The sequence below is a fragment of the Sinocyclocheilus anshuiensis genome, unplaced genomic scaffold, assembly GCF_001515605.1.
Source record: "Sinocyclocheilus anshuiensis isolate Anshui unplaced genomic scaffold, SAMN03320099.WGS_v1.1 scaffold330, whole genome shotgun sequence".
Lineage (NCBI taxonomy): Eukaryota > Metazoa > Chordata > Actinopteri > Cypriniformes > Cyprinidae > Sinocyclocheilus > Sinocyclocheilus anshuiensis.
Genome location: NW_015547689.1, coordinates 2884225 through 2908360, shown reverse-complemented (window position 1 = coordinate 2908360; position 24136 = coordinate 2884225). Strand labels below are relative to the sequence as shown.

Here is a 24136-nt window from a genome sequence, read left to right as displayed (position 1 = left end):
CCGGTCAAATAATTGCGATTATTTTTTTTTTCATGTTTTTTTTTTTTTAATTTATGAAGTCTCTTAAGCTCACCAAGACTGCATTTATTTGATCAAAAATACAGCAAAAACAGAAATATAAGAAATACAATTTAAGCACCAAATCAGCATATTAGAATGATTTCTGAAGCATCATATGACACTGAAGACTGGAGTAAATGATGCTAAAAATATAGCTTTGCCATCACACGAATAAATCACATTTTAAAATAGGAAAAATAGAGAAAATATATTAAAATAGAAAACTATTATTTTATATTATAATAATATTTCACAATATTACAGTTTTTTTCTGTTAATTCTAATAATATTTCGCAATATTACTGGATTTTTTATCAAATAAATGCAGCCTTATTTATTTATTTATTTATTTCTCTCTAAACTGCAGGATTTGAATTTTGGCATCCAGAGGCACTCTGAAAGGTTTAAGCCCTGTAATCATGCGTAACCAAATTACAATGTGCTACAGCGCTTTTCTGCTACCCTGCTGTGCTATAGACAAAGATAATGTCCGGCCTGTATGGTTATGTCTAATTTATATTTTGTCTGATTCTTAATTTCTATGTTACTCTGATTGTAAAGATGTGCTTTATGTACAACGATTCACTCACAGTGAACTGTACATTCAAAAACGTACGCATAAAAAAAATAAATGCATAGTTTATGTCTTGACACTAACTCCAGGGGTTTGTCAGCATGTCAGCTAATTATGTGTAATTTGCTGCGTTACGTATGCAAATTTTCTCATGCTCACCCATTAGGAAGACTGCAGCTCTCTTGGCCCTTGAGAGAGCAGCTATGATTTATGCACTGCACCTGGTCCATATGGCAGTAACATGACTCATTCTTAGTCTCTCAAAGCCTCTCTCTCTTTCGAGCAACAAATTCAGTTTATCTATCCCACTGTGTCACCAAGTCCTTTCTCCATCCATATAATTCCCATGACTCATGATGTCTTTGCCTCTACAGTCTCTAGTGAGCGCATATTTTTCACAGCATTAGTCTTTCAAGGAAAGATCAGCAGAATCATCTGGGTATATGAAAGTAGAGTATGTTGGGACGCATTGAATACTAAAGACACTCTACTGCCTGAGAGCATCCATGTATCATTCTTGAGATATTTGCACTTCCTGTCTTGGGCAGGTACTATGCAATTTGCTGTCAGCCTCTGGTCTACAATAACAAGATGACGCCTGTGAGAGTCTCACTGATGCTGGTTGGATGCTGGGTCATCCCCATTTTCATCTCTTTTCTTCCCATCATGCAAAGTTGGAATACCATTGGAATCGAGAGCTTTGTAAGTGAGGAGTTGTTGTTGAATGAATTCTTCTTGCTATGCTGATGTTTTATATCTTTTAACTAATTACTCTCTGCTAGATCTGTGTAGGATGCATTTCAAAACCATTTTTTGAAAAAATGGAAATTGCCACAAATACAGGTTATAAAAAATGTAAAAAATGGAATGATGTTATTTACTTTGGTTACACTGTAGAAAGGGTCTAAATGATGTCACTTCGTGGGTGTTACCATTTTAAGGAATGTTACATTTTTGGTAATTAAAGTAATCATTAAATATATATTTTACAAAATTAATTGAATATGAATTCAACTGATTACACAACTGTTCAAATGTTTTTTAAGGTTTTTTTTGTAATCAGAAAGGATGCATTAAGTTAGTTAAAAGTGATTGTAAAGACTTTTACATTGCTACAAAAAAAACACATATATATATATATATACAGTATATATATATTATATTTTGTACTTTCTGAAAGAAATGTGACACTGGAGACTGCATAGTCTGCATTTATTCCTGCGCAGGAATAAATTACAATTATTTTATAATACATATATAAATAGACAACAGTTATTTTAAATGTTAGTAATATTTCACAATTTTACTGTTTTTACTGTATTTTTGATCAAATAAATGCAGACTTGGCGAGCATAAGAGACTTCTTTCAAAAACAAGACAAAAAAAAATCTTACTGATCCCAAATGTTTGAAAAGTAGTGCATGTGAAAATTTGTTGTAGAAAGTTATATTGTATGAATTTATTTGTTGGATGTAGTTGAGAAGGTCACAGTATCAGATGATAAATCCGTACCATATCGGTTATCAGTATCGGTTTTACCGATATTTGTGATTTTATTATACTGAACAATATTATTTGTATTATGTATATATTTGTATATATTTACACTTAGATTACCTTTTACAGTATCTAATAGTAGGTTTGTCTTTAAAACCCCCCAGTAAATGTAATCTTTAGCAAATCACAACATGACTATCCATTTACATTACAATGTTGCAATACATAAATTCACTTGTAGCAAGTTTTTAGTGTTTTATTTTTAATTTACTTAGATAAAATAGTATTGTAATATCAACCATTTATCAGTTATCGACCATAAAATGAAAATAATTATCAGTTATTGGTATCAGCAAGAATTGTAATATCAATGCATCCTTATTTATGTTAATTGTATTTTCTGTGTTTTTTTCATTTTAATTTACCAGATCGAACAAAGAAAGTTCAACTCTTCCCGTAGTTCAACTTGTGTGTTCATGGTGAACCGACCCTATGCTCTGGTGTGTTCGGCCGTGGCCTTTTATGTGCCGCTGGTGCTGATGGTTCTCGCCTATCAGAGAATCTATATCACCGCTATGGGACACGCTCGGCGAATCGGCTCACTGCATCGGGCCGGCTCGGCCCCTTCTTCGACTTACCCCAACCACGATCAACATGGTTCCAATCGCATTAAGAACGAAACTAAGGCGGCCAAGACGCTGGCTGTCATTATGGGCTGCTTCTGTCTGTGCTGGGCACCCTTCTTTATCACCAACGTGGTGGATCCCTTCATCAATTACAGCGTGCCCTGGCAGATGTGGACCGCTTGGCTCTGGTTGGGTTACATCAACTCGGGCTTGAATCCGTTCCTGTATGCATTTCTGAACCGGGCTTTTCGGAGAGCCTTCCTTATGATCCTGTGCTGTGGAAATGAGCGCTATGCCCGGCAGCGGGGCTTTAGTCCGAGCAGACAGCGCTCAGTGTCTGTCAACGGAACCTCCATTTCTCTCAGGTATGGTTAGTTCCTCTTGAACAAACTGAGCTTTCAGAAATGAGTTCTGGAAGAAAAGAGATGAACGATAACCTTATATATGAAAAGTGCATGTAAGAATGTTGGTAAAGTGCTCTTGATGGAGATTTCTGGTTGGACACACTGCACCATTAAAGGGATAGTTCACCTTCAGTTGCACTATGCAAAAAACACTATGCAAGTCAATGGGGACCAGCAACTGAAGGTGAACTATCCCTTTAAGGCCCTTTTTAATTTAGTTGTTTGCTAAAGGCCATATTTACACAATACATATAATACAAAAGTATATATATACACAAATATATACACAAAGCAAGCATTATATATTCATACTGTATACAGAGTTCAAAACTTTGGGGTCAGCAATATTGTGAAATATTATTACAATTTATAATAAATGTTTTCTATTTTAATATATTTTAAAATGTAATTTATTCCTGTGATGGCAAAGCTGAATTTTCAGCAGCCATTACTCCAGTATTCAGTGTCACATGACCCTTCAGAAATCATTCTAATAATCATTTGAATATGCTTGCTACTCAAAAAACATTTCTTATTATTATCAATGTTAAAAATGGTTGTGCTGTAATCATTTTGTGTAAACTGCACATTTTTAAGTTTCTTTGATGAGCAGTATTTGAAATAAATGTCTTTTGTTACATTATAAATGTATTTATCACTTTTGATTAATTTAATACATCCTTGCTGAATAAAGGTATCAATTTCTTAAAAAAATTACTGACTCCAATCTTTTGAACGATAGTATATTTATCATTTTTGTTTTTGATGTTTACATAAATATTTCAGAAATTAGGTACGTTCGTGATTTCTGTATCAGGGATCTTCTATTGGGCATCCATGGCTAATCTGTATGTTTACTAATATTTAATTTTCCATACTTTCTGAGAAAAAGAGGTAAACAAAAATACAATATTAAGTAAACTAAAGCTAAAGTTCAGCTAAATGTTTCACCATTCCGCTCACAAAATGCATTATGTAAAATTTAAATGTAATGTGCCAATATATATATATTCAATAATTATTATTTTAATGGTTTTTCAATAGTGTAAAGCTTAAAATGCAACCCTGTTATGTACATTATGTAACAGGGGGTCCTTGTTCCTTCTCTCTATTTATGCTTGGCCTGAAAAATGTTGAAGATGATAAAATGATAGAAATGTTAATGTCACTGTAATCTTAGACTATCTTAGACATTATCATAAAAATGATCTTTATAAAACCCATTTAGAAACATGTTAATTCCACACAGGCTTTTACAAGACACTTAAAAATGACATAATCGGCTGGAACACGCTCAGTAACTTTGAAAGTGAAAAGCTGCGTTTAGTTGCAAGAGCTGGTAGAATGTTCAGCAACAAGTCTTTCCACATTTCCAGTTGTTTTTCTCGTCATAGTTTCAGACTGTTTTAAGTGGGCTTTGCCATTACAAAGGCAATTACCCCCACACTGGTTTTGCACAAGTATATATGCGATCATTGCGGCTCTTGATCAAAACAAAAGCACATGGTTGTGACCATGCAATGTTCATCGCTGTGAAACTTTATGAGGCATTTTAAATACACCACTATTTATTTTCCTGTCTTATATTTGTGCATTTCTATTATTTGTGTGTTTTCCACCCCAGGCGAAAGAATTACTTCATTGATGTTTTGACCTTTCTGATTTTTATAACTAAGGCCAGTACTCTGAATGTCTACGCTCAGTGGTTTGCCGTCTCGTCCTAGCAAAATACTTGTCGTTTTATGCACCAATATAATGGGTGTATCCTTATGATTTGCTTTGTTACAATGATGCTTTGGGGAATTATTCCCCATTTTATTACTGTTAAGTGGCTCTAGACAAACCGTGATGTTTGGTTTGCATGAGTAGTCTTCTTTTTTAGGTTTTAGTGTGGTGTAAAGCCCTTGGCCAGTTACGTGGCATTTTATTTGAAGTCTTTTAAGTCTAATCCTCAAATTAACTAACTGTTTTTGACATTTTGTCATATTATTTGTAATTAAAATAATCATATTTTTAATAGTTTTTAATAGCTTTTCCAGGGAGGAGGGCTGTTTGTTTAGTAACATAGCTGACAAATTTTTGTGGACACGAGTACAATGGCATATTTTCTTATTTGAAAGAAAATTACATTTAAACTCAATCTATTTTTCTAAGGTATTTTGATCAATTAAATAAAAGTAATATAGATAATCTTGACTAACATGCTTGATTCATTATTTTGAACTCCAAAACTGATCGATTCAAAAAATTTAAAATGACATAAATGCAATTTCAACTGAAGAATAGGGTGCACAAAATAAATGTGTGAGATTATGGTGCATGTTCTCTTAATGGATAAAATATGATATTTCTGAAGAAAATTGTCAAAAATATATATATAATTATCATCAGTAGTGGACATGAAATAAATTATATTTTGAATATAGTCTGTTATATTTAGCTGCTACTGTTTAACTTTAGTGTTTTTTCAAAGGCTTGATTTCATCTTTGCTTTTCCTGAGGCAGCCTGTGTCAAAGATGATCTCAGATGATGTTTCTGAAGGAAGTAAAAATAATTGTTGATTCTCAGATTTACCCCCCACTGAAATGTACTTCCCTGTTGATATTATTGTATCCAAATTAATAGTAAACATTCAGCTCACTTAATTGCTCATTTAATTGCAGTGTTTTGTTTTAAAGCAGCTTTCAAATGCTATAAATATAAGGATTTAAGAGTTCCACTTAGTCCCTTTCGTCAGGAGCTGCTGCAGAATCTGTCCTTGTGCAACACGAGCGAGAAGTGATTTTTTTTGTCTGAAAGCTACAGCCTTGATCCCCGCATGAAGTAGTTTAGCGCTGCATTTTTCCCACTTTGTTCATTATCAGACTGATGATTGGCGATGCAGAAAAGGTGTCAAAAGACACCTCTCTCTCTGCTTCTGTTTCCATAGAGACTTCTCTAATGGCCACCATCCAGCAAACCTTAACCATCAATCACAGCCTTTCACAATTTCCCTATTCTACACATTTTTTTTCCTAGAACGTTCCCGACGGTACCTCTGGAATGTGTCGTTTTCCCAACCGAGGAACATTTGGGCAGCTTAGCGCTATAGCCGTGTGGTTTAAGTCCGCTCTCTGCTCATGCGGAGGGCTTTGAGTTGAGCTTTCTGAATCTGCTCAGTGTTCAGTGGCAGCCGGACTCACGTTTCGTTCGGTGTGACTGAAAAAGCTTCAAGTTTGTGAGAGGAACTTTGGACTTTGGCTCAATCAGAACCAGGTACCGCAAAAGATTGTGGTGTTCCAAGAATTAATAATGCAGGACTGTGTCCAAAACCTATTCAGAAAGATATGTACATGTTAACAAGTTTGAAGGTAAACGTCTCAGCGTTCAGGTTCAGCCAAGGTCAAATCAAATCCTCCACACAGCCGTGAAACACAAAGCCAAGAAATAAAAGCAAAACATATGAGAGACTGTTTTATTGTTGCTCTTCAATATAATAAGGAGCAGAGGAATGAGAACATCCTGATAGTGTTCTCTCGCTGATAGCTTCTTGAATAGAAGCTGAGATGAAGGTGGTCACATGTTTTATGGCCCTATCTTAGATTAAGGACATTGTTGTTATTGCAGCCCATAAAATTGTCTTGTTAGAGAGAGAGATTAAATTTGATGGCACTGTGTGATGCCGTGGCCCCGCACCCTGACATCACTTTTATTCAGAGACGGACAGACCTGTCTCAACACATTTTTAAAAAAGGGCCCAACCTGTGATTGAAGCCATTTTGACACTAACTCTGTCTTGTGATGAATTTGACACTGCAGTAAAGGCCTTAAATATTGATTGTGATGTTTTAGGGTGTCGGCTCTAATAACTGTGTAGTTTTAGTTTCTGCCATTAAGATCTCAGACAGTTAGAGTGGGTTAACAGGTGCAGTGGGTTAATGTGTCCGATTGATTTTACAATGTACTTTACAAGCTTTCTCTCTTCGCCAAAGCAGTTATTAGCTCAAACTGATTTTAAAAGTGGCACTATTTTAGCAACCCACTATACAAATAGTGCCAGTGATGAGCAAACGTCCTCGCTGTGTCTAAAAGAGGGCATAACTTTCAAATAAATAGTTATTATTATTAATTATCTTGGGATGATAAACTATTTGATTATATATAGCATATCATAAAAGGTGCTGGAATGTTGATGTAATCTTGGTTTGACTTTTTAAATTAACAATTTGAGTTGTTGTTGTTGTTAACTACAAAACTAAATCTCTTAAAAAAATACTTTTTGGTCATTTAAATAAAAGTGAAATAAAATATTAATATTAGATGAAAAACTTACAAATTTGAAATGTTGTTTGGGCAACTAACTGAAATAACTAAGTTTCAGGTTGACGTACTAAAACTACTAGAACTGAAATAAAAAGGATTTAAAGCTATATAGACATGAAAAAACGAATTAAAAAGCACATAACAAAATTACTCAAACTTAATGAAAATATACAAATAAAAGCTCATTCAAATTATTAAAAATATTAATGATAACTATTAATAAATACTAAAACTGTATTGTTTATTACTACTATAATAGTATATAAATAATACTAAAATAACACTCTTCCATAGACCACGAAAGGAAATGTTGGTGCTCTCTTTTCAATAATATGAAAGTAAATGGTGACCAGGGGCTGACAGCCTCCAAACAATTACTAAAACAGGACCATGAAAGTATCATTACAGTTGTGTGATTTGAATATGCATATGCATATATAAATTTTTGGCACACCTTGATCTGTGCCAAAAAATTCATTTGTTTTTCACACAAACTATTGTATGGCTTCAGAAGACTTGGACTAGATTGCCTAAATTATATGGTACTTTTTGTCATATTTGGAGCTTGAAGCCCTTGGTCATTAAGAAAGCAAAATGCTAAATGTCTACTTTTGTTTTCCATGGAAGAAAGTAAGTCACACAGGTTTGAAATAACATGAGGGTGAGTGAATAATGACAGAATTTTCGATTTTGGGTCTATTTCAAACTATAAATTTAAATATCAGTCTTAAAGACCACTTATTAATTTAATAATTTCTTTGATACCTGTTAAACAGCTTAAATTGAAAACAGTTAGATAATCACTGGTACCTAGGAAGTAACCTGAACACAATTTATCTCTACCGTTTCTCTTGTGAGTCTATAAGTGAGGTTCGGACTGAGCATTTGAAGGGTATCCGCTATAACCCACTGATAAAGATGATGTTTCCATGTTTGGTCAAAACTGCATCAGTTTCACTCGCAGCTGCACCAAATCCTTGTGTTTCAGGTTAATGTCAGGTCAGGCTATGAGCTGGTCATCAGACTAATGGATAGGGTCTTACATGTGTATCTATTAATCACATGTAAGTAAATATTAAATAATTTCCCCCATGGTTTTAAAAAAGGTTCACAGGGAGTCACATTGATTATTACACTCCTTATTTATGGCCCTGTCACTTTTTTCAAAACATTTCGCAATCCTTGTTAGGTTTTTTTTTTTTTTTTGGCTTATTTTGTAATTGTGAGCATTTTAAAATGTTGTTTATTTTAGATTTTGAAGTGCTTCAGATTTTGAGTTCTGATTAAATGATCAGAAGTTGTGATTTTTAAACTCTTCATGAAAAAACTGTTTAAACACTGTTTTGTATTTCTTGTTTTAATGCCATGGCAGGTTGTTCAGGGATCTAGAGGGTTTGTTCCCCCGGTGTCCATGTATCCAATGTAAAGGCAGTGCCAAATTTGTCAGGAATTATTATTTAAACATAGGAGTACAACAGATATTTGGCCAGGTGGAATTTCAGTATATGGCCTCTTTTTAATTTTCACTGACAATATTGAAAATGTTTTGTTTTGTATCATTTATTTTCTCGTGCAGAATATGCACGGATTACTCTAGAAATGCGGCTCGATAGATACAAGCGAGGAATCCGTATCCTCTTGTGGTATGATTTGTTACAGATGTCTGGGATGTTTTTAAGTGATCATACTACTTCGATATCAAAATGAAGGTTTGTTTGGTTAGATATATCTGCACACATTCTCATGACCCTTCTTATTTTTGACCACCCGTACTGTCTGTTTTATCTTTAGCACGTTCACAGTAAGCAGAGTGCGGTTTGCTGTGAAAGTAAACTTGTGTGCTCAGTTTCAAGTCACGCTTTTATTATTACTGTATACCAAAATAGATAAATAAAATAAAAATAAAAACCTCTTCATGAAGAAGAGCAGAGGAAAGAACCAGCGGATAATGTTCAATGTATAATTTATATGTCAGGTGCCATTACAGATGACTGAGATAGACTAATTACTGGGTGATGTTCACGAATTGTTCCTCTTCTCTGGCACTAATACTTGTTGGATTTTATTTGCCCATTCGATTCTGTTTCCAATCAATATCTGCAAATAATAGAGGACGGTGTTTCTCTGTTAATGTACAGTCAGTCGGTCATTATCGCAAAATAAACCCTGACGGGGTAATTAGGACGCAGAAGAGGAATGGAAGACATGAAATATTCATTTGAGTTAAACAGAGAATCGCCTAGCTTCAGCTAAGAGAAGAAAAATAGTCCATTACAACTTACGAAACAACTGGACTAGTGAAAAGACAAACATTGCAACAATATTAATGTACTAAGAACTGAAGTCATCTGAGGTCATTTTCTTTATAATTGAGAAATGAGAAGCTAGATGGCAGCAGTTATGTTGTTATGAAATGAGTATATTAAAGTAGGCTATCACCGATTTCAGTTAAGGTGCAGTACCATTTGCGAAATTTCAGAAAACTTTTGTGGGCAAAAAAAGGTCCAGTGTCAATAGTGTAGAGATATTTGAAGCACTGCTCACACAGTTGACCAATGAACATAAGCGAAATCTATGTCGGGAACATTTTCGCCCCATATGGGAAACTCCCAATCGCGCAAATTCCCATTGGAACAACTGGATTTTGCCCGCAAAATTTCGCTGAGCAATATTAAATATGGCCACACCCTAAAGGCACGTTTGTACAGCGAAATGCAGTCATCTCAATAAGAATCCCTTCGACTGGAAATTTGAGGGACGAGATCCCTGTGCGGATTTTGCATTGGATTCGTAAGTTTCGCCACACTGACCAATATAAAGCTGATTAGTTTGGAACTGATCACGGTGCTTAATGCATCGCTACACTATTGACAGTGAAGAATGGACCATCTTTGCCCGCAAAATTTTGTAGAAGTTTCACAAATGTGAATTTTACCTGAAAGAGCAGATATATTAGATGGCTGGATGGAGCAATGACCAATCAGAAATGAATATTCCAGCAAGCCGCTTAAATACAAGTATATTTTTCTTCACTTATTTTTTGTATCTTCTCTTTTCCTCCTCATCTTTCTTTTCTGTTCATCTCTGGGCATGTTAAAATCTTTTTCGATAGCTTCTAGCTAAGGACCGAAACGAGAAGAGGACCGAGATCAGTCAAAGAAGAACGCTTTGAGGCAGACAGGCTGCTCTTTTTACAAAGTTTTCAAAGCTCAAAGCCTGCCTGGCCTGTTGTAGGAATCTGTTTTGGCATATGGGGAGAATTATTGTACATTAGGAGTATAATGAAGCTCATAAAGGGGGGAACTCATCTGAACTGGATTACTGATTTTATCAATCTCAGTCTTATTATAGAACAGTTCATGAGAACCGCCTGAAAAAGGTTTCAAGGCATGTCTGTCGACCCAAAGGGTTCCTCTTTCATTTTGGGAGATTAATAAGAGTTTGAGCTGATTGCTAACTGCAAAATTATTTAAAGATTATTTTTAATTGGAGATCAGTAAAATTTGAACATCTGGTCAGCAATACAACTTAAAGGAATAGTTCACCCAAAAATGAAAATTTACTTACCCTCAAGTTGTTCCAAACCTGTATTAATTTCTTTCTTCGGTTAAACACACAATAAGATATTTTGAAGAATGCTGGTAACCAGTTGCTGGTAGCCACTGACTTCATATGGGGAAAAAATACTATACAAGTCAATGGAGCACAGCAGCTGTTTGGTTACCAACATTCTTCAAAATATCATCTTTTGTGTTCAACAGAAGAAATTCCTAAAGGTTTGGAGCAACATGAGGCTGAGTAAATTTTCATTTTTGGTGTGATCTGTGCTTTTAAAAAGTCATGTATGTCTCGATAACTTCCCAAAATTTTGGAGACCTTAGAAAAGTTCATATTTTAATACATTACCCACCACATTATGTACATAATGTACAATTGACAAATAACAATCCTGCTGCATATATTTGCAAGGCATTCTATGAGTAAAGCTAACAAGGTTTTAATTTTTGACAGTTGATTTGATAAGAATAATTTCATCAGATTTCACTCTGACACTCAAGGTTAATCTCATTTTATTCTGGGCAGCAGAAGCGCACACATTTACTTCTTATAAATCAGCATTAATTTACAAAGCAAATGTATCAGTGAAGAATAACATTTCCGTTCTACCCAAGTTAATTTGCGTATTGCATTGTAGAACTTTGTTACTTTGTTAAACCACGTGATTATGAAATGATGTGTATTTTTAGATATGTGTATTATACACCAGTCTCACATTATTCAGACTGTGTATTATATTTATTGGGATAGTCTATAAAAGAACAGATAGTTCACCCCAAAAAAAAATTACTCAGTCATATTGTTCAAAACATGTACGAATCCGACTGATCTGGTATTTATGGAATAAAATAAAAAATAAAAATAAAAAAGGTAATTGAGACTTTTTATATCATGATTCAGACTTTTTTCTCGCAATTCTGAGTTTATATAATCTCACAATTCAGACTTTTTTCATATAAAATCAGAATTCTGACTTTTTTTCTCACAATTCTCAGAATACATTTTTACATTTACATTTTGTTGTTTTTGGAAGCTTGTTTGATAAAAAATAAAAAAGGTAATTGCGACTTTATTATGAGTTTATTATGAGTTTATGTCTAGCATTACTTTTTTTTCTCCAAATTACAAGAAAAAAGGCAGAATTGTGAGTTGTATGGACCTTATTGGTGCTCGACAGATGTGTTCACTATAAACTATTTTTGTATACATGAAAAAGACCCGTGTAAAATTATTCAAATTATTCATTTGTCTTGTTGTTTACCGTGGAAAAAAAATAGCATTGGAACAACATGAGGTTGAAATTTTTGGGTGAACTATCCCTTTAACAAAATTTGCATTTACTTGTGCAATAAACTGAGAGGTCAAGTCTTGTGACAGATTTTAAGAAGGAAGGAAAAGCCAGTCGGAGAAATGAGAAAGTGATGAGGAACTTAGTGAGTTTGTGGCTTGTGTGACAGTCAGGCTGAGAATTCCTCGGTCTTACCCTGCCGACCCTCAGCCAAGATTCGCTCCAGTGCACCTCACATGAGTCAATCACACTATACTCCCCCATCATACTTGAACCCAAGACACATTCTTTCAGCTGTTTCACTCCACCAAACAGCTGTTGTTGTGTTGTATCATGGTTAAATGAACAACATGCTGAGGACAGAACCCCGTAGAGCCCTATTCATGCAAGACAAATGGGATGTGACACTTATGCTGTCCGTGATGAAGAGTTTTACTGCTCAGCTTAAATGCATGATAGTGTGAAGTTTCATCCTAAGAAGATCTGCAGCGAGCTTAGGTTCACCAAAACCTGCTGTTTTGCAAAAGTGCTGAGATAATGCAGATCAAGTGCTAGTTTTAGAGTTTCTGCCCCACATTCTGCTCCTCCTTGATGATGTTTTCTTTTTTAACATTAAGCACCGGCTACAGTCATTCAACCGGAGATGTAGGAACGATATGGAAAGTGAAAGGGACACATAATACACCTTGCTAGCTTGGCTCATTAATATAAGACGATGTAACATTTGCACAGTAGTTGCAAACAGTGCCAGAAATGACCTTTTTAACTTTTAGCTGTAGTCTGAATACTGAAAGCAATTTTTTAAAGCCCATGTGAACACACTTACTGCTGTTTCTATTTTTGATGTCTGCAAGGGCTTTACAAATCAGATATTAATATGGAGTATAGAAAGGTGGACAACATACAACATACTTCAGTCAAGTCAAGATTTAGAACAGTTAGTTTAATCTATGACAATGAACTTGTCTTGAGTTGCATTACAATTTTTCTTTATGAAGAAATTATTTTTATTCAGCAAGGACACATTAAATTGATATAAAAATGCCAGTAAAGATATGTATTTTTTGTTACAAAAGATTTCTATTTAAAAAAATCTATTTATTATTATTTTTTTTTCACTTTTTATTCATCAAAGAATCCTGAAAATGTATCAGTTTCCACAAAAAAAATAAATAAATAAGCAGCACAACTGTTTTCAGCATTGATAATAATAAGAAATGTTTCTTGAGCACCAAATGAACATATTTGATGATTTCTGAAGGATCATGTGACACTGAAAATTCAGTTTTGCCATTACAGGAGTAAATTACATTTAAAACATATAAAAATAGAAAACAATTATTTTAAATTGTAATAACAGATCACAATTTTACTGTGTTTTATTCAAATAAATAAGAGACCTAAAAAAAACCTTTTGAGCAGTATTGTATGTATTCCATATTAGCAAAACATAATTCAGGTAAATCAACCCTATTAGGAGTTTTGGATGAAATCTACATTTATTAAAATTAATTAGTCACAGATGTCATCTAAATGGCAACTGTAACACAGAACTGAGCATCGTGAAAGTTATCTTTTTGACTCTCTTAATGGATGTGCACCATGATTGTGCAAAAACTCTTCAACATGGTTTAATTAGATGTTAATGGATGTTTAAATTTGGAGGAATGCATGTCATGGTTTGCTTGTTTTTTTTTTTATAAAAACCATTAAGAGAGATCCTTTGAAACCATAGTTCTCGAAAGCTAAAACAAATCTAAGAACAGTTCAAAAGTGTACTGACAAATTGAACCCGTTAAGGAATAACTTTTGATGTTTCTAAGACATCATAACAGGGATATTTAGAGATTGCATGTCACATCCAAAGTCAGTCCATAAACAATCCATAAGGCTATATATGTTCAAAGAATCTGTTGCTCTGATTGTGTCTGGTCTGTTTCTGTCTTTTCTTCTGATTTGCATTATCCTGCTCATCTGTTTTTATTCACTGTCCATTGGCATTAACAGTATATATTCTTTTTCTTAGAAAACCTACAGCAATAAAAGGAGAAAGAAATTTGCATTAAGCTGCATTTGCTTTTTTCCAAGAAAGCTTCTTTGCTTCTTTCCAACAAAGCAGAATATAAATGTATGTTTTCTGTTTTTTTTTTTTGTCTTCAGATTGTCATTTCTTCAAAACCGAAGGTACAGCGATAATTCCAACCGATTTCTGTCATGCGAGCTGGAATCTCAGGAGTCTGTTGGTGCATCATAGCCAAGAGTCTGTTGGTGCATCATAGCCAAGAGTTCAAGTGCCTACTGATGTAGCCTGATGAGAACATACAGACAACAGCCTACATAGGAAATATGTGTCAAATCAAGAGACTTCATTGCAGTTTCCTTTTGATAAGTACCAAATCACAAAGATTGTTTATAGGCCTATTTTGCAGAACTTATACATTATGTAAGAATGATGTTATCATGCAAGTATTTTATCAGACAGCCTATATTCACGAATGCAACCAGATAAAATGTCCAGGAATGTTCAAGGAGATGGGTAAAGTTTTGGGTAAAAGCACAACAAAGGAAAAGATGGCAAAGAAAATACACTTTAAAATATTAGTTCACCTAAAAATGAAAATTGCTCAATATTTTTTCACCCTCAGGCCTTCCAAGACCATCACTTGCTCACAAATGGATCCTGTGCAGTGAATGGGTGCCGTAAAATGAGTCAAACAGCTGATAAAAACATCACAATAATCCACAAGTAATCCATATGAATCCAGTCCATCAATTAATGTCTTGTGAAGCGAAAATCTGCACATTTAAAAAACAAAAAGCAAATCCATCATCATCACTTCTGGCCAAAAACATCCATAATCCATAATAATCAGTAAACAGTGCTTGGATAGAGGACTTGTATTTTAGCCCAGGGGTGTCAAATTCAGTTCCTGGAGGACCACTGGTCTTCGGAGTTTAGCTCCAACCCTATTTAAACACACTTGAACAAGCTAGTCAGGGTCTTCAGGGATTACTAAAAACTTCCAGGCATGTGTTTTGGAGCTGGTTGGAGCTAGCAGGACACCGGCCCTTCAGGACCGGAGTTTGACACGTGTTTTAGCCAGAAACAGCAGTTTGAAGTTAAAAACATCTTAAAGATGGATTTGTTTCTTACAAACTTGCAGCTTTTCACTTCACAAGATGTTAATTGATGGACTGGAGTCGTATGGATTACTTGTGGATTATTGTGATGTTTTTATCAGCTGTTTGGACTCTCATTTTGACGGCACCCATTCACTGCAGAGGATCCATTGGTGAGCAAGTGATATAATGCTAAATTTCTCCAAATTTGTTTTGATGAAGAAACAAACTCTTCTTATTCTTCAGCTATATGGAGTTGTCAACGTACTGCTCTTTATGTAGTCGTTCTCATCTTTCAAGTTAGGAGGAACATTTCTGCTTCCGCTGTAAAGGCTAACAATGACAAATGTATACTGCTCAGCAGACAGGTGCAAACAGCTTGTCAATTAAGCATGCAGATATTCTTGCATCCATTGAATCTCAAATGCTGATTTTGACTTAGGAGTTGATACTCCCTCTTTATTCATCAATGTATTCATGTTGTACAAGTACAGTTTTGACTTCTGTGAAAAGAAGCAGTGGCTTGTCACTGTGTGACATTTGTACTTTTATTGTATAACGGTGTAATCAAACGTAATTTAATGTACAGTGTATCTGGACGATAAATCTAAAAAAAAAAAAAACTGTTGTCAAAGTTTCATAAAACTACATTGTTACTCCATACTGCATGTGTTTGGCACTTCTTATCCATTGCATAAAAGCTGCTGTTTGATTGATGTGCCATTGTTCTTTCCCTTGTGCCCCAGACAGCTACATGGAGATTCCTAAGAGATTCCTTTAATTTTGTAATGCTTCATATGGCCTTGAAAGCATTAGCTTGATCAGGCCATTACATTGTTTTGCCCAAATGAGCCAATTACATGTCGAGGCATCGAGTGCCACTCAAAAATTCAGACTTGACCATCAAAGATCTAAATTACTATCCATTTGTGAAACAAATGTGAAGATGATTTCATACAAAGTTTTAAAGCAGCTATTCCATCATGAGCCACACAACAGATGTTTATGCTCTGCCAGTGACAACCAACCTTACAACAAATAATGCAAAGTTCTCTGAAGTACTGCTTTGACACCCACTCACAATACACATAACCACTCAAAAGTTTGGAGTCAGTAAGTTTTTTTTTTTTTACTGTCTCTTATGACCACCAAGATACAGTAACAAAGTAACAGTATTATTGTGAAGTTTTATTCCCATTTAAAACAGCTGTTTTCTATTTAATTCGTTTTGAACATGTAATTTATTCCTGTGATGGCAAAGCTGAATTTTTAGCAGCCATTACTCCAGTCTTCAGCGTCAAATCATCCTTCAGAAAGCGTTCTAATATGCTTGATTTGATTGCTCAGTGAACATTTCTTATAATATTAATATTGAAAAATGTTGCGCTGAATTTTGTGGAAACAGCAGTCCATTTTTACAGGATTCTTTGATGAAAAGAAAGTTATAAAGAACAGCATGTACTTGAAATAGAATAAATGTCTCCATTCTCGCTTTTGGTCAATTTTAATGCATCCTTGCGGAATAAAGGTATTACATTTTTTTTACTGACCCCAAACCTTTAAGCAGTAGTGTATAGTCACCATTCCTAGTAATTCAGAGTAGAGATATTTATTTAAAGAACTGTAGGGTCTTAAAAAATAAGCCAATTTTGAAATGTATAAAGAAGCATTTTATTAAAAGTGCTGTATATACACAAGGAAATTACTGACTTTTATGAGCTAATTTATACATAATCTGACCAAGTAAACAATTACATAAAAAATAAAGCAAGATATATAAAAAGATAAAAATATAAATAATTGAGCCCTTTAAATAAAACAAACAAAAAAAGTGTCTCCGAAAAGTCACTGCACTGGTCAAAGGTAAGACAAACACCTGAGAATAGTTGTATCCTGTACAATCTCAATCATGACATTATTATTTGTGACCTAAGCCCCATAAAAAAATGAATAATAATAAAAGTACCAAATGTTGGCAGTCCAATCAAAGCATGTCTTTAACGGTGGAATTGAGAAAAGCATCAGTGTTAGCTTTCCTGGAGAGCTCGCTCTGTAATGGGAAACAAGATAAAACATGTTAACACATCTTTACTAACTGAACACTGAATCATTATTATGTGTGGGCCTTAAAATGTTAATGATCTCTCTCAGGGGAATTAACGGTCACAAATGAGCATCCTTCTTATCACAGACGCTCCATTTGGAGTTAAACATCCAGGGAAGTGGTCTAATGCTGAGTGATTGGGCTTACGGTAAAGGCCGAATAGCTCATTGGAACCGGTTTCTTGTCACTGTTGAACTCCTGCAGCAGCACACGTGGGCCAGAGCTGGCCTCTGTAGTCTTGCTCCTCTGTTAGACCAAAGACAAAACCAAAATTAAGAAGAATCACTGATCTTTAGCATTAAGACACTACCAAGAATGTACAGATGATAGTATTTGACCTACAGAGTACTGATTTTTGTTGATGCAACAGTGTCTTCTAGAGTTAGCTTTTGGAACATATTTTACTCTATTTTAACACTGAACTTTATTTTTTTATAACCATTTCTTACTATGTGTAAGTAAGTTGTTTTTTAACGTGTGTTTGGCAGTGTTATTTTTTAGGATTACTGATAAACTACTGTCATTTGATTTGTATTATTTCTATTTGTTATTTATTTAAATTTTAGTTACATTATGTCTTAATTTAAGACATTTTTAATACTACAATTGATTGCTTCTGTTGTCCTCATTTGGATAAAAGCGTCTGATAAATGACTAAATAAATAAATAAATAAACTCGTCTAACCACAATCCCAGGGGTTAAAGCAAAAAACTTTTGCTCATTTTATATAAAAATACCATATTTTTATACAAATTCCAAATTATACAAATACCATATTTTTATACAAAAAAAAAACTAGGGTGTGACAATACACTTAGCTCACAAGATGAGACAAAATACAGATACTTGGTTCACTAGAACGAGACAATATTTTAATACTATTTTGAAGAAATTTTCAATGACAAAACATGTCTTTTAATAACAAAAAGTAAAACAATGTAGTTGAATTTTGAAATATTTTAACTAATCTAGGGCTGTAACTAATGATTATTTTGGTAATCAAGTAATCTACTGATTATTTTGACAATTGAGTAATCTGATATTTTTTAGTAACACAAATAGACCTCAGTGAAAACCAGGCTTTAGTATGACTATTTAGGCTATATATAAACTAACGATGAGGCAATAATAATTGGCTCAAATAAAATATCAAAACCAAGTAATTACATGGTTTTATTGAACACTGATAAAATACATAATGTAATATGCCTATACATAATATGAACATAACCAACTTAAGTACATTATGCATTATAACAAATACCTGCAGAGGGCGCCAACGGCCTGGTGACGTTTCACTTTACAGCGTGATTAAACGATATTTAAATCCATTTAATTTTAATATTTGGCCACATGCAAATTCAGAAACTTTTATTTTGAAATCGCGATGTACAATAAATGGCATATTTAGAAATAGGTTGATGTATTCTCCTTTATTGGCAAAGGTTTCAATGATTTACGTTACAAATCTAGTGAGATAATGCACTGTTTTCCCAGATGAACGTTAAACAATTCAAATTCACAGCAAACGCAGAGGAAGAGTGACGTCATACATACAGTTTTCACTGGTAAATTACTGGTAAGTTACCATTAAGAGATAGAGATCATGTGTGAACAGTACCTTTTCAAAAATCCCGGTAAATATGATCTGGCAATCATATCGTTCTTATGGAGATGATGTGATTACTCTGAGCTGTTTTCAAAGCTCCGCTTTTTAATTAGTTTTTCTATGTAAATAGGCCTATGCGCTATATGGACATCTTTGACCATTGCGCCTCGCAGCTTTTTGTCGCGCTTCTCCATTCATCAGGGCTGCGATGTGCGTCTCGTGTTTATAAGAGCAAAATATTCTAATTGGCTGGTAATGTTAGTTTGGATGAGAGTGAAAGCTGTGCTTCTCTCACACCATTGGTAGGCGAACTCGTGGACTCGAAAGTGATATCAACAAGATTTTTTAAAATGTAGGATTATTTTTTCCGCAGCCAAACGCTGCACACAGGAGATCCGGCATGGTGCCGGAGAACTTTAAGCCCTGCAATCCTTTTTGGACTGATCTCAAGCCAAAAGCTTTGATCACAGAGTTGAATTGAGTTTGGAATGCCCCAGGCAGATGGTTTTAACCTTGGCAGAGAGTTGAGGTCTTCCTGGCACACACACAAATGTGGTGGATGAGCCGCTGCTGCTGCTGGCGCTACTGGTGCTGCTCACGGTGGCAGTGCAAGGTGCCAGCATATTGGGCGTCTGAAACAATTGGAAGATGATTACGCGTTTTGATAAAATGTTTGTTTTTGCACACCATGTTTAGTGAGAAAACGGATACCTTTTTAATTTTGTTAGGGGTGGGGGTGGTATATGTCGATCCGAGGGCTCTCTTTGTCGGAGTTTTAAACTGAGAGGTTTCGGTTATCTTTGTCATCTGGAAGGCACAGGTTAGCGAAATCTTTAAAAACGTTCCTGAACAATGTATGTAAATATATCAAGGTAAAATAAAAGTCACTCTATACTACAAAATACCTTCTTTTGTGTTTAAACACCATCTGATAGTAAATCTCACCCGTTCATTCTTCTCTTTGTCTTTCTGCAAGCGATGCTCTTCCCACTGGCTGGAAATGTAATCCATGATCCTCTGACCTTGCACAAGAAAAGAGGTCCCCTGATTCTTTCCCCAAACTTCCACACGGCTTCTTAACTCCTCTTCCAGCTGTTTGCATAGAAATACACAGGCAAATTGACATCAGACACATTTTTGCCGTTCACAACTTGTTTACCATAGGAATAGATCACCTGAAGTCGCAAAAACAGAATTTATTTCTTCCAATCTAAAAATGACTGGAGGGGTCTTTTGTTTCAATGGAAAATTAAATTATTATACTAAGATTAAAAATTACAAGGTCAAAAAAAAATCCTTTAAATAACAGCAAATGTGTGACTACCTTTGGGAGCAGTTTCTGCACTTTGGCCCTGTCCTTACTCTCTTTGAGCAGAGACCCTCCTCTGTTACTGAAGCGATTTGGATCCGCAGCCTTTCTCTGGTAAGCGAAACATATAGAACAAAATGACACATGTGAAACCAAAGGTTAAGTTCACTTTAAACATGGGACTTGGGAGATGCCTGTAAGAACCTGAAACTCTTGAAAGAGAGCCCAGTTCCTCTTCCATTTCTCCAAGTCCTCCAGTATGGGCTGTGCTGTCTCATAGAAAGCCTTCATTCTTAGCAGCTCGTTGTCATGGAGGGACAGCAGCTCCTCGGTGTAGTGATCTGTTCAACCAGAATGAAGTTAAAGCCCTTTTCCATTAGCAAATAATCTGTTTTTATGTTTAATGGTTTTAAACAGGACTGGTAATCCATAAAATATTTAAATCTACTCAATTTATTATGATTCATTTATGAGTGAATAACTACAATTAAAGGAATATTTCAATGGATGAATTTGTTTTTCATCTGAATGGATTTGTTCTGATGAAGAAACAAATTCATCTACATCTTGGATGGCCTGAGGGTGAGTAAGTTTTCATTTTTGGATATCAAATTGATCACAAGTCTGTGTTTGCTGAGAAAAGCTATGAATTTAATATTATAAAGTTACCTGACTGCTTTTAAGTTTGAATAACAAGGTTCAGGCAACTTACCATCACAGAAGTGAACACTGAACGGCTCCCTCTGTTCTGATCCAAGCATACATTTGTCCCACAGAACCACAAGCTCCTGTCGGACCTTATCAACAACCTCCTCCAGCTGAGCCATCTGCAGTTCCTCTAGATGTTCCACATAGCCCTGCCACTGCAAGCGGAAATGCACTCCATTAGCACTCATTGGTAAACCACAAGGAGAGTTAAGATCCCTGATAGGATATCTTGTGGGTTACATGCAAAAGCTCTTACCTGTCTGATATCATCAGAGAGAGTGCTCATGGCAGCCTCTCTGAACGCCTCGCCTTCCGACTCAGGACAACTCAGACGATTCCACAGGCTCGTGGCTCGCTCCTTGAGTTTGTCTCGGGCTGAAATCAAGGATTCCTTTTTCATTTCAAGCTGTGGTATAAATATTTATTATTAGTACAATAATGATAATAATAATAATGGCTATCAGCCAGCTGGCAACTATCTCTTTTTTATATACTCGTCTTTTTATACTTATATAGCCAACTTTTATTCACATTTGGTGCTTGCTGAGATTTAATTTAGGAAACTAGTTAAGATGCTAACTTTGTTTTACACACAGCCACTAGATGGCACCGCTAGCTCATGCAATGCTTTTAGAAGACACCATATCCATGCAAAACCCATCTGCATAAACTTTGGAAAATAAAAAATATGTATGTATGTATGTATGTATGCATGCGTATACATATACATTATATATATATACACATACATACATACACACACACACATACATACATTTCTGGGGTTTTCACAAAATCAGAAATAATGACATTTACAAAACTGAAACTACTGTTTTTTTTTTTTTTTATATATATATAAAAAATTAAAAAAGATTAAAGTTTAGCACCTGGCTGAGCAGCAGTTTCAAGGCTTTGATATTATCATGCGTGAGCAGAAAAATATCACTGTCAGGGCAGATAGACTCTCGTTCTAGGCTGCTCTCTGGTTCATGTCCCATCTCATCCATCAGGCTCCTGATGTCCTGCCTGAGCCCAGAGAACACCTTCACCCTGCTCTCCTACAAACAGAGAGCTTAAGTCACAAAAGCATCCAGGACAGAAACTCATGAGCGATCAGAACACTTCCAAAAAGAAAAAGGATAGATACTTTTTCATTGCCGAGTTTCTTAACATGCTCCTGGAGTTCCTGCAGCTGGGTTCGAGAAGGCACACTTCCCGATGGAATGTAATATGGCGTAGCACACAAAGTCACACACAACTCCTCATCCTGCTTCTTCAAATCACTCAGCTCTCTTAAGCGTTCATTCTTCTCCTTTAGAAGAGATTCAACACGGCACTGCAGGTTCTTCTCCATCTGGAGAACTGTAAGGTCTTCCTCCAACTATAAAAGATTGCAGGATAAAAATGAGAAAAATTGGAGCCTGGAGCTTTCCATAATTAGGGATAAAATTCTTAGAAAAAAAAAAAAACCTGATCAAAATTTCAAACATGCACCAATAATTTAAAATGTCTGATGTGTGTGATTTTGTTATTTTAACAAAACTAAATAAGGTAGCTAAATGTTAAATAAATAAAATAAGATTTTTAAAGGTGATCTGAAAGATCTTTTGTAACTTTAAAAACTTATTTGGTGCACCAATTTTGATATTAAAATTTCATAGTATTTCACTAATGTTCATTAAAAGACAATACTTCACAGGTCTTACTTTGTATGGTTCCAGTCCCAGTTCCAAGCACAGTGTATCCAATTGTTTCTGGGAGGTAATGATATTGGTTTTGATGCAATGTCTTAAGGCCTCTTCCTCCTTGATCATTGAATGCAAAAGCCCCTAGAGAACATGTTTAATTCAGAGTAAGCATCAAGCAGAAATTGGTTAGAGATGCAAGGCATGCAAAGGCATAACTTACATCTATATGTTTTTTCACAGTTTGCATTCGTTCTACCCTCTGGTCCTCCATGATGCCGATACTGTCCCATATGTCCACAAGCTTGGCCATGGCATGATTGATCTCAGTTACCAGAGAGAATGCCAGAGCTTCACTGCTCATGAAAACATAAGGAAATAAATGAGATTAAATAAATACTGATGAATCTTGAGGTGTTTGTACTAGAGTGTCCGCCTCCATTCAATTTCACTGCATCTTTTTGGCATACAATGAAAGTGAATGGTGATTAAGACACATCTGTTTTTGAAAGAATGTCAAACAATTTTGGACCAACATGAGGGTGAGCAAAATGATGATAGAATGTTTTATTATTATATTTATTTTTGGCTGAACTATGCCTTTAATATCATCATATGCAGTGTTGGGAAGGTTATTTTGGAAATGTAAAAGGTTACAGATTACAAGTTACTAGGGATGTAACGATTCACTCAACTCACGATTCGATTCGATTCACGATTTTGATTTCACGATTCGATTCGATTCACGATTATTATACTTTTTTTTACAAAATTAGATTTAAGACAAATTATAAATTAAATGTGTCCTTTTATTATTGCTTGGACAAAATGCTGCACATTTCTTTGTGAAATTGAAATATAATACTATAATAATATACTAATATAGCACTTGCATATTACTGCACTTTCAAAATCCTTCATCACTTGAATTAAGATTATAATAATTACATTTTAAAGCACAGCCAGCACAAAAACTTTACTTTGAGATCGTTCTGAGGTTAAATACTGATTTTAAATCATAACAAGATATAGTTTAATAGCTATGATACTGAAGATGCTGCATACATGCAACATGAGCAGTTTTTAAACTAAATTAGATTGTATAGTTTCGAAATTTGAAGCAAACACAGAATGGTTTGACTTCAGTTTTGTGAAACTATAAATAAAGATATCTGCATGAAACAGCAAAGCTGAATAAGATGCAGATTCACTCTCTGCCAGCAGGTGGCGCTTAACCCGTTTCCTGGTTTCGGCTGCAAACAAAGCAGCGCTGCACTTGTGAACTTTAAT

General features: G+C 34.9%; 2 protein-coding genes across 2 annotated transcripts in view; one reads left to right on the top strand and one right to left on the bottom strand.

The window, feature by feature from the left end:
• Nucleotides 1–14922, top strand: part of LOC107703507 (5-hydroxytryptamine receptor 4-like) — a 26925-nt gene extending 12003 nt beyond the window's left edge. The window contains exons 5-7 of the mRNA XM_016506134.1: nt 1183–1336; nt 2560–3122; nt 14471–14922. Of these exons, the coding sequence (XP_016361620.1) occupies nt 1183–1336; nt 2560–3122; nt 14471–14564 (811 nt within the window). The 3' untranslated portion in view covers nt 14565–14922. The remainder of the gene's footprint in view (nt 1–1182; nt 1337–2559; nt 3123–14470) is intronic.
• A 2310-nt stretch (nt 14923–17232) lies between these two features.
• Nucleotides 17233–24136, bottom strand: part of LOC107703506 (protein regulator of cytokinesis 1-like) — an 8999-nt gene continuing 2095 nt past the window's right edge. The window contains exons 2-14 of the mRNA XM_016506133.1: nt 23070–23202; nt 22868–22990; nt 22309–22542; nt 22049–22219; nt 21418–21567; nt 21166–21316; nt 20658–20794; nt 20469–20564; nt 20090–20236; nt 19856–19951; nt 19657–19776; nt 17682–17780; nt 17233–17480 (exon numbers count right to left, since the gene is read on the bottom strand). Of these exons, the coding sequence (XP_016361619.1) occupies nt 17415–17480; nt 17682–17780; nt 19657–19776; nt 19856–19951; nt 20090–20236; nt 20469–20564; nt 20658–20794; nt 21166–21316; nt 21418–21567; nt 22049–22219; nt 22309–22542; nt 22868–22990; nt 23070–23202 (1723 nt within the window). The 3' untranslated portion in view covers nt 17233–17414. The remainder of the gene's footprint in view (nt 17481–17681; nt 17781–19656; nt 19777–19855; nt 19952–20089; nt 20237–20468; nt 20565–20657; nt 20795–21165; nt 21317–21417; nt 21568–22048; nt 22220–22308; nt 22543–22867; nt 22991–23069; nt 23203–24136) is intronic.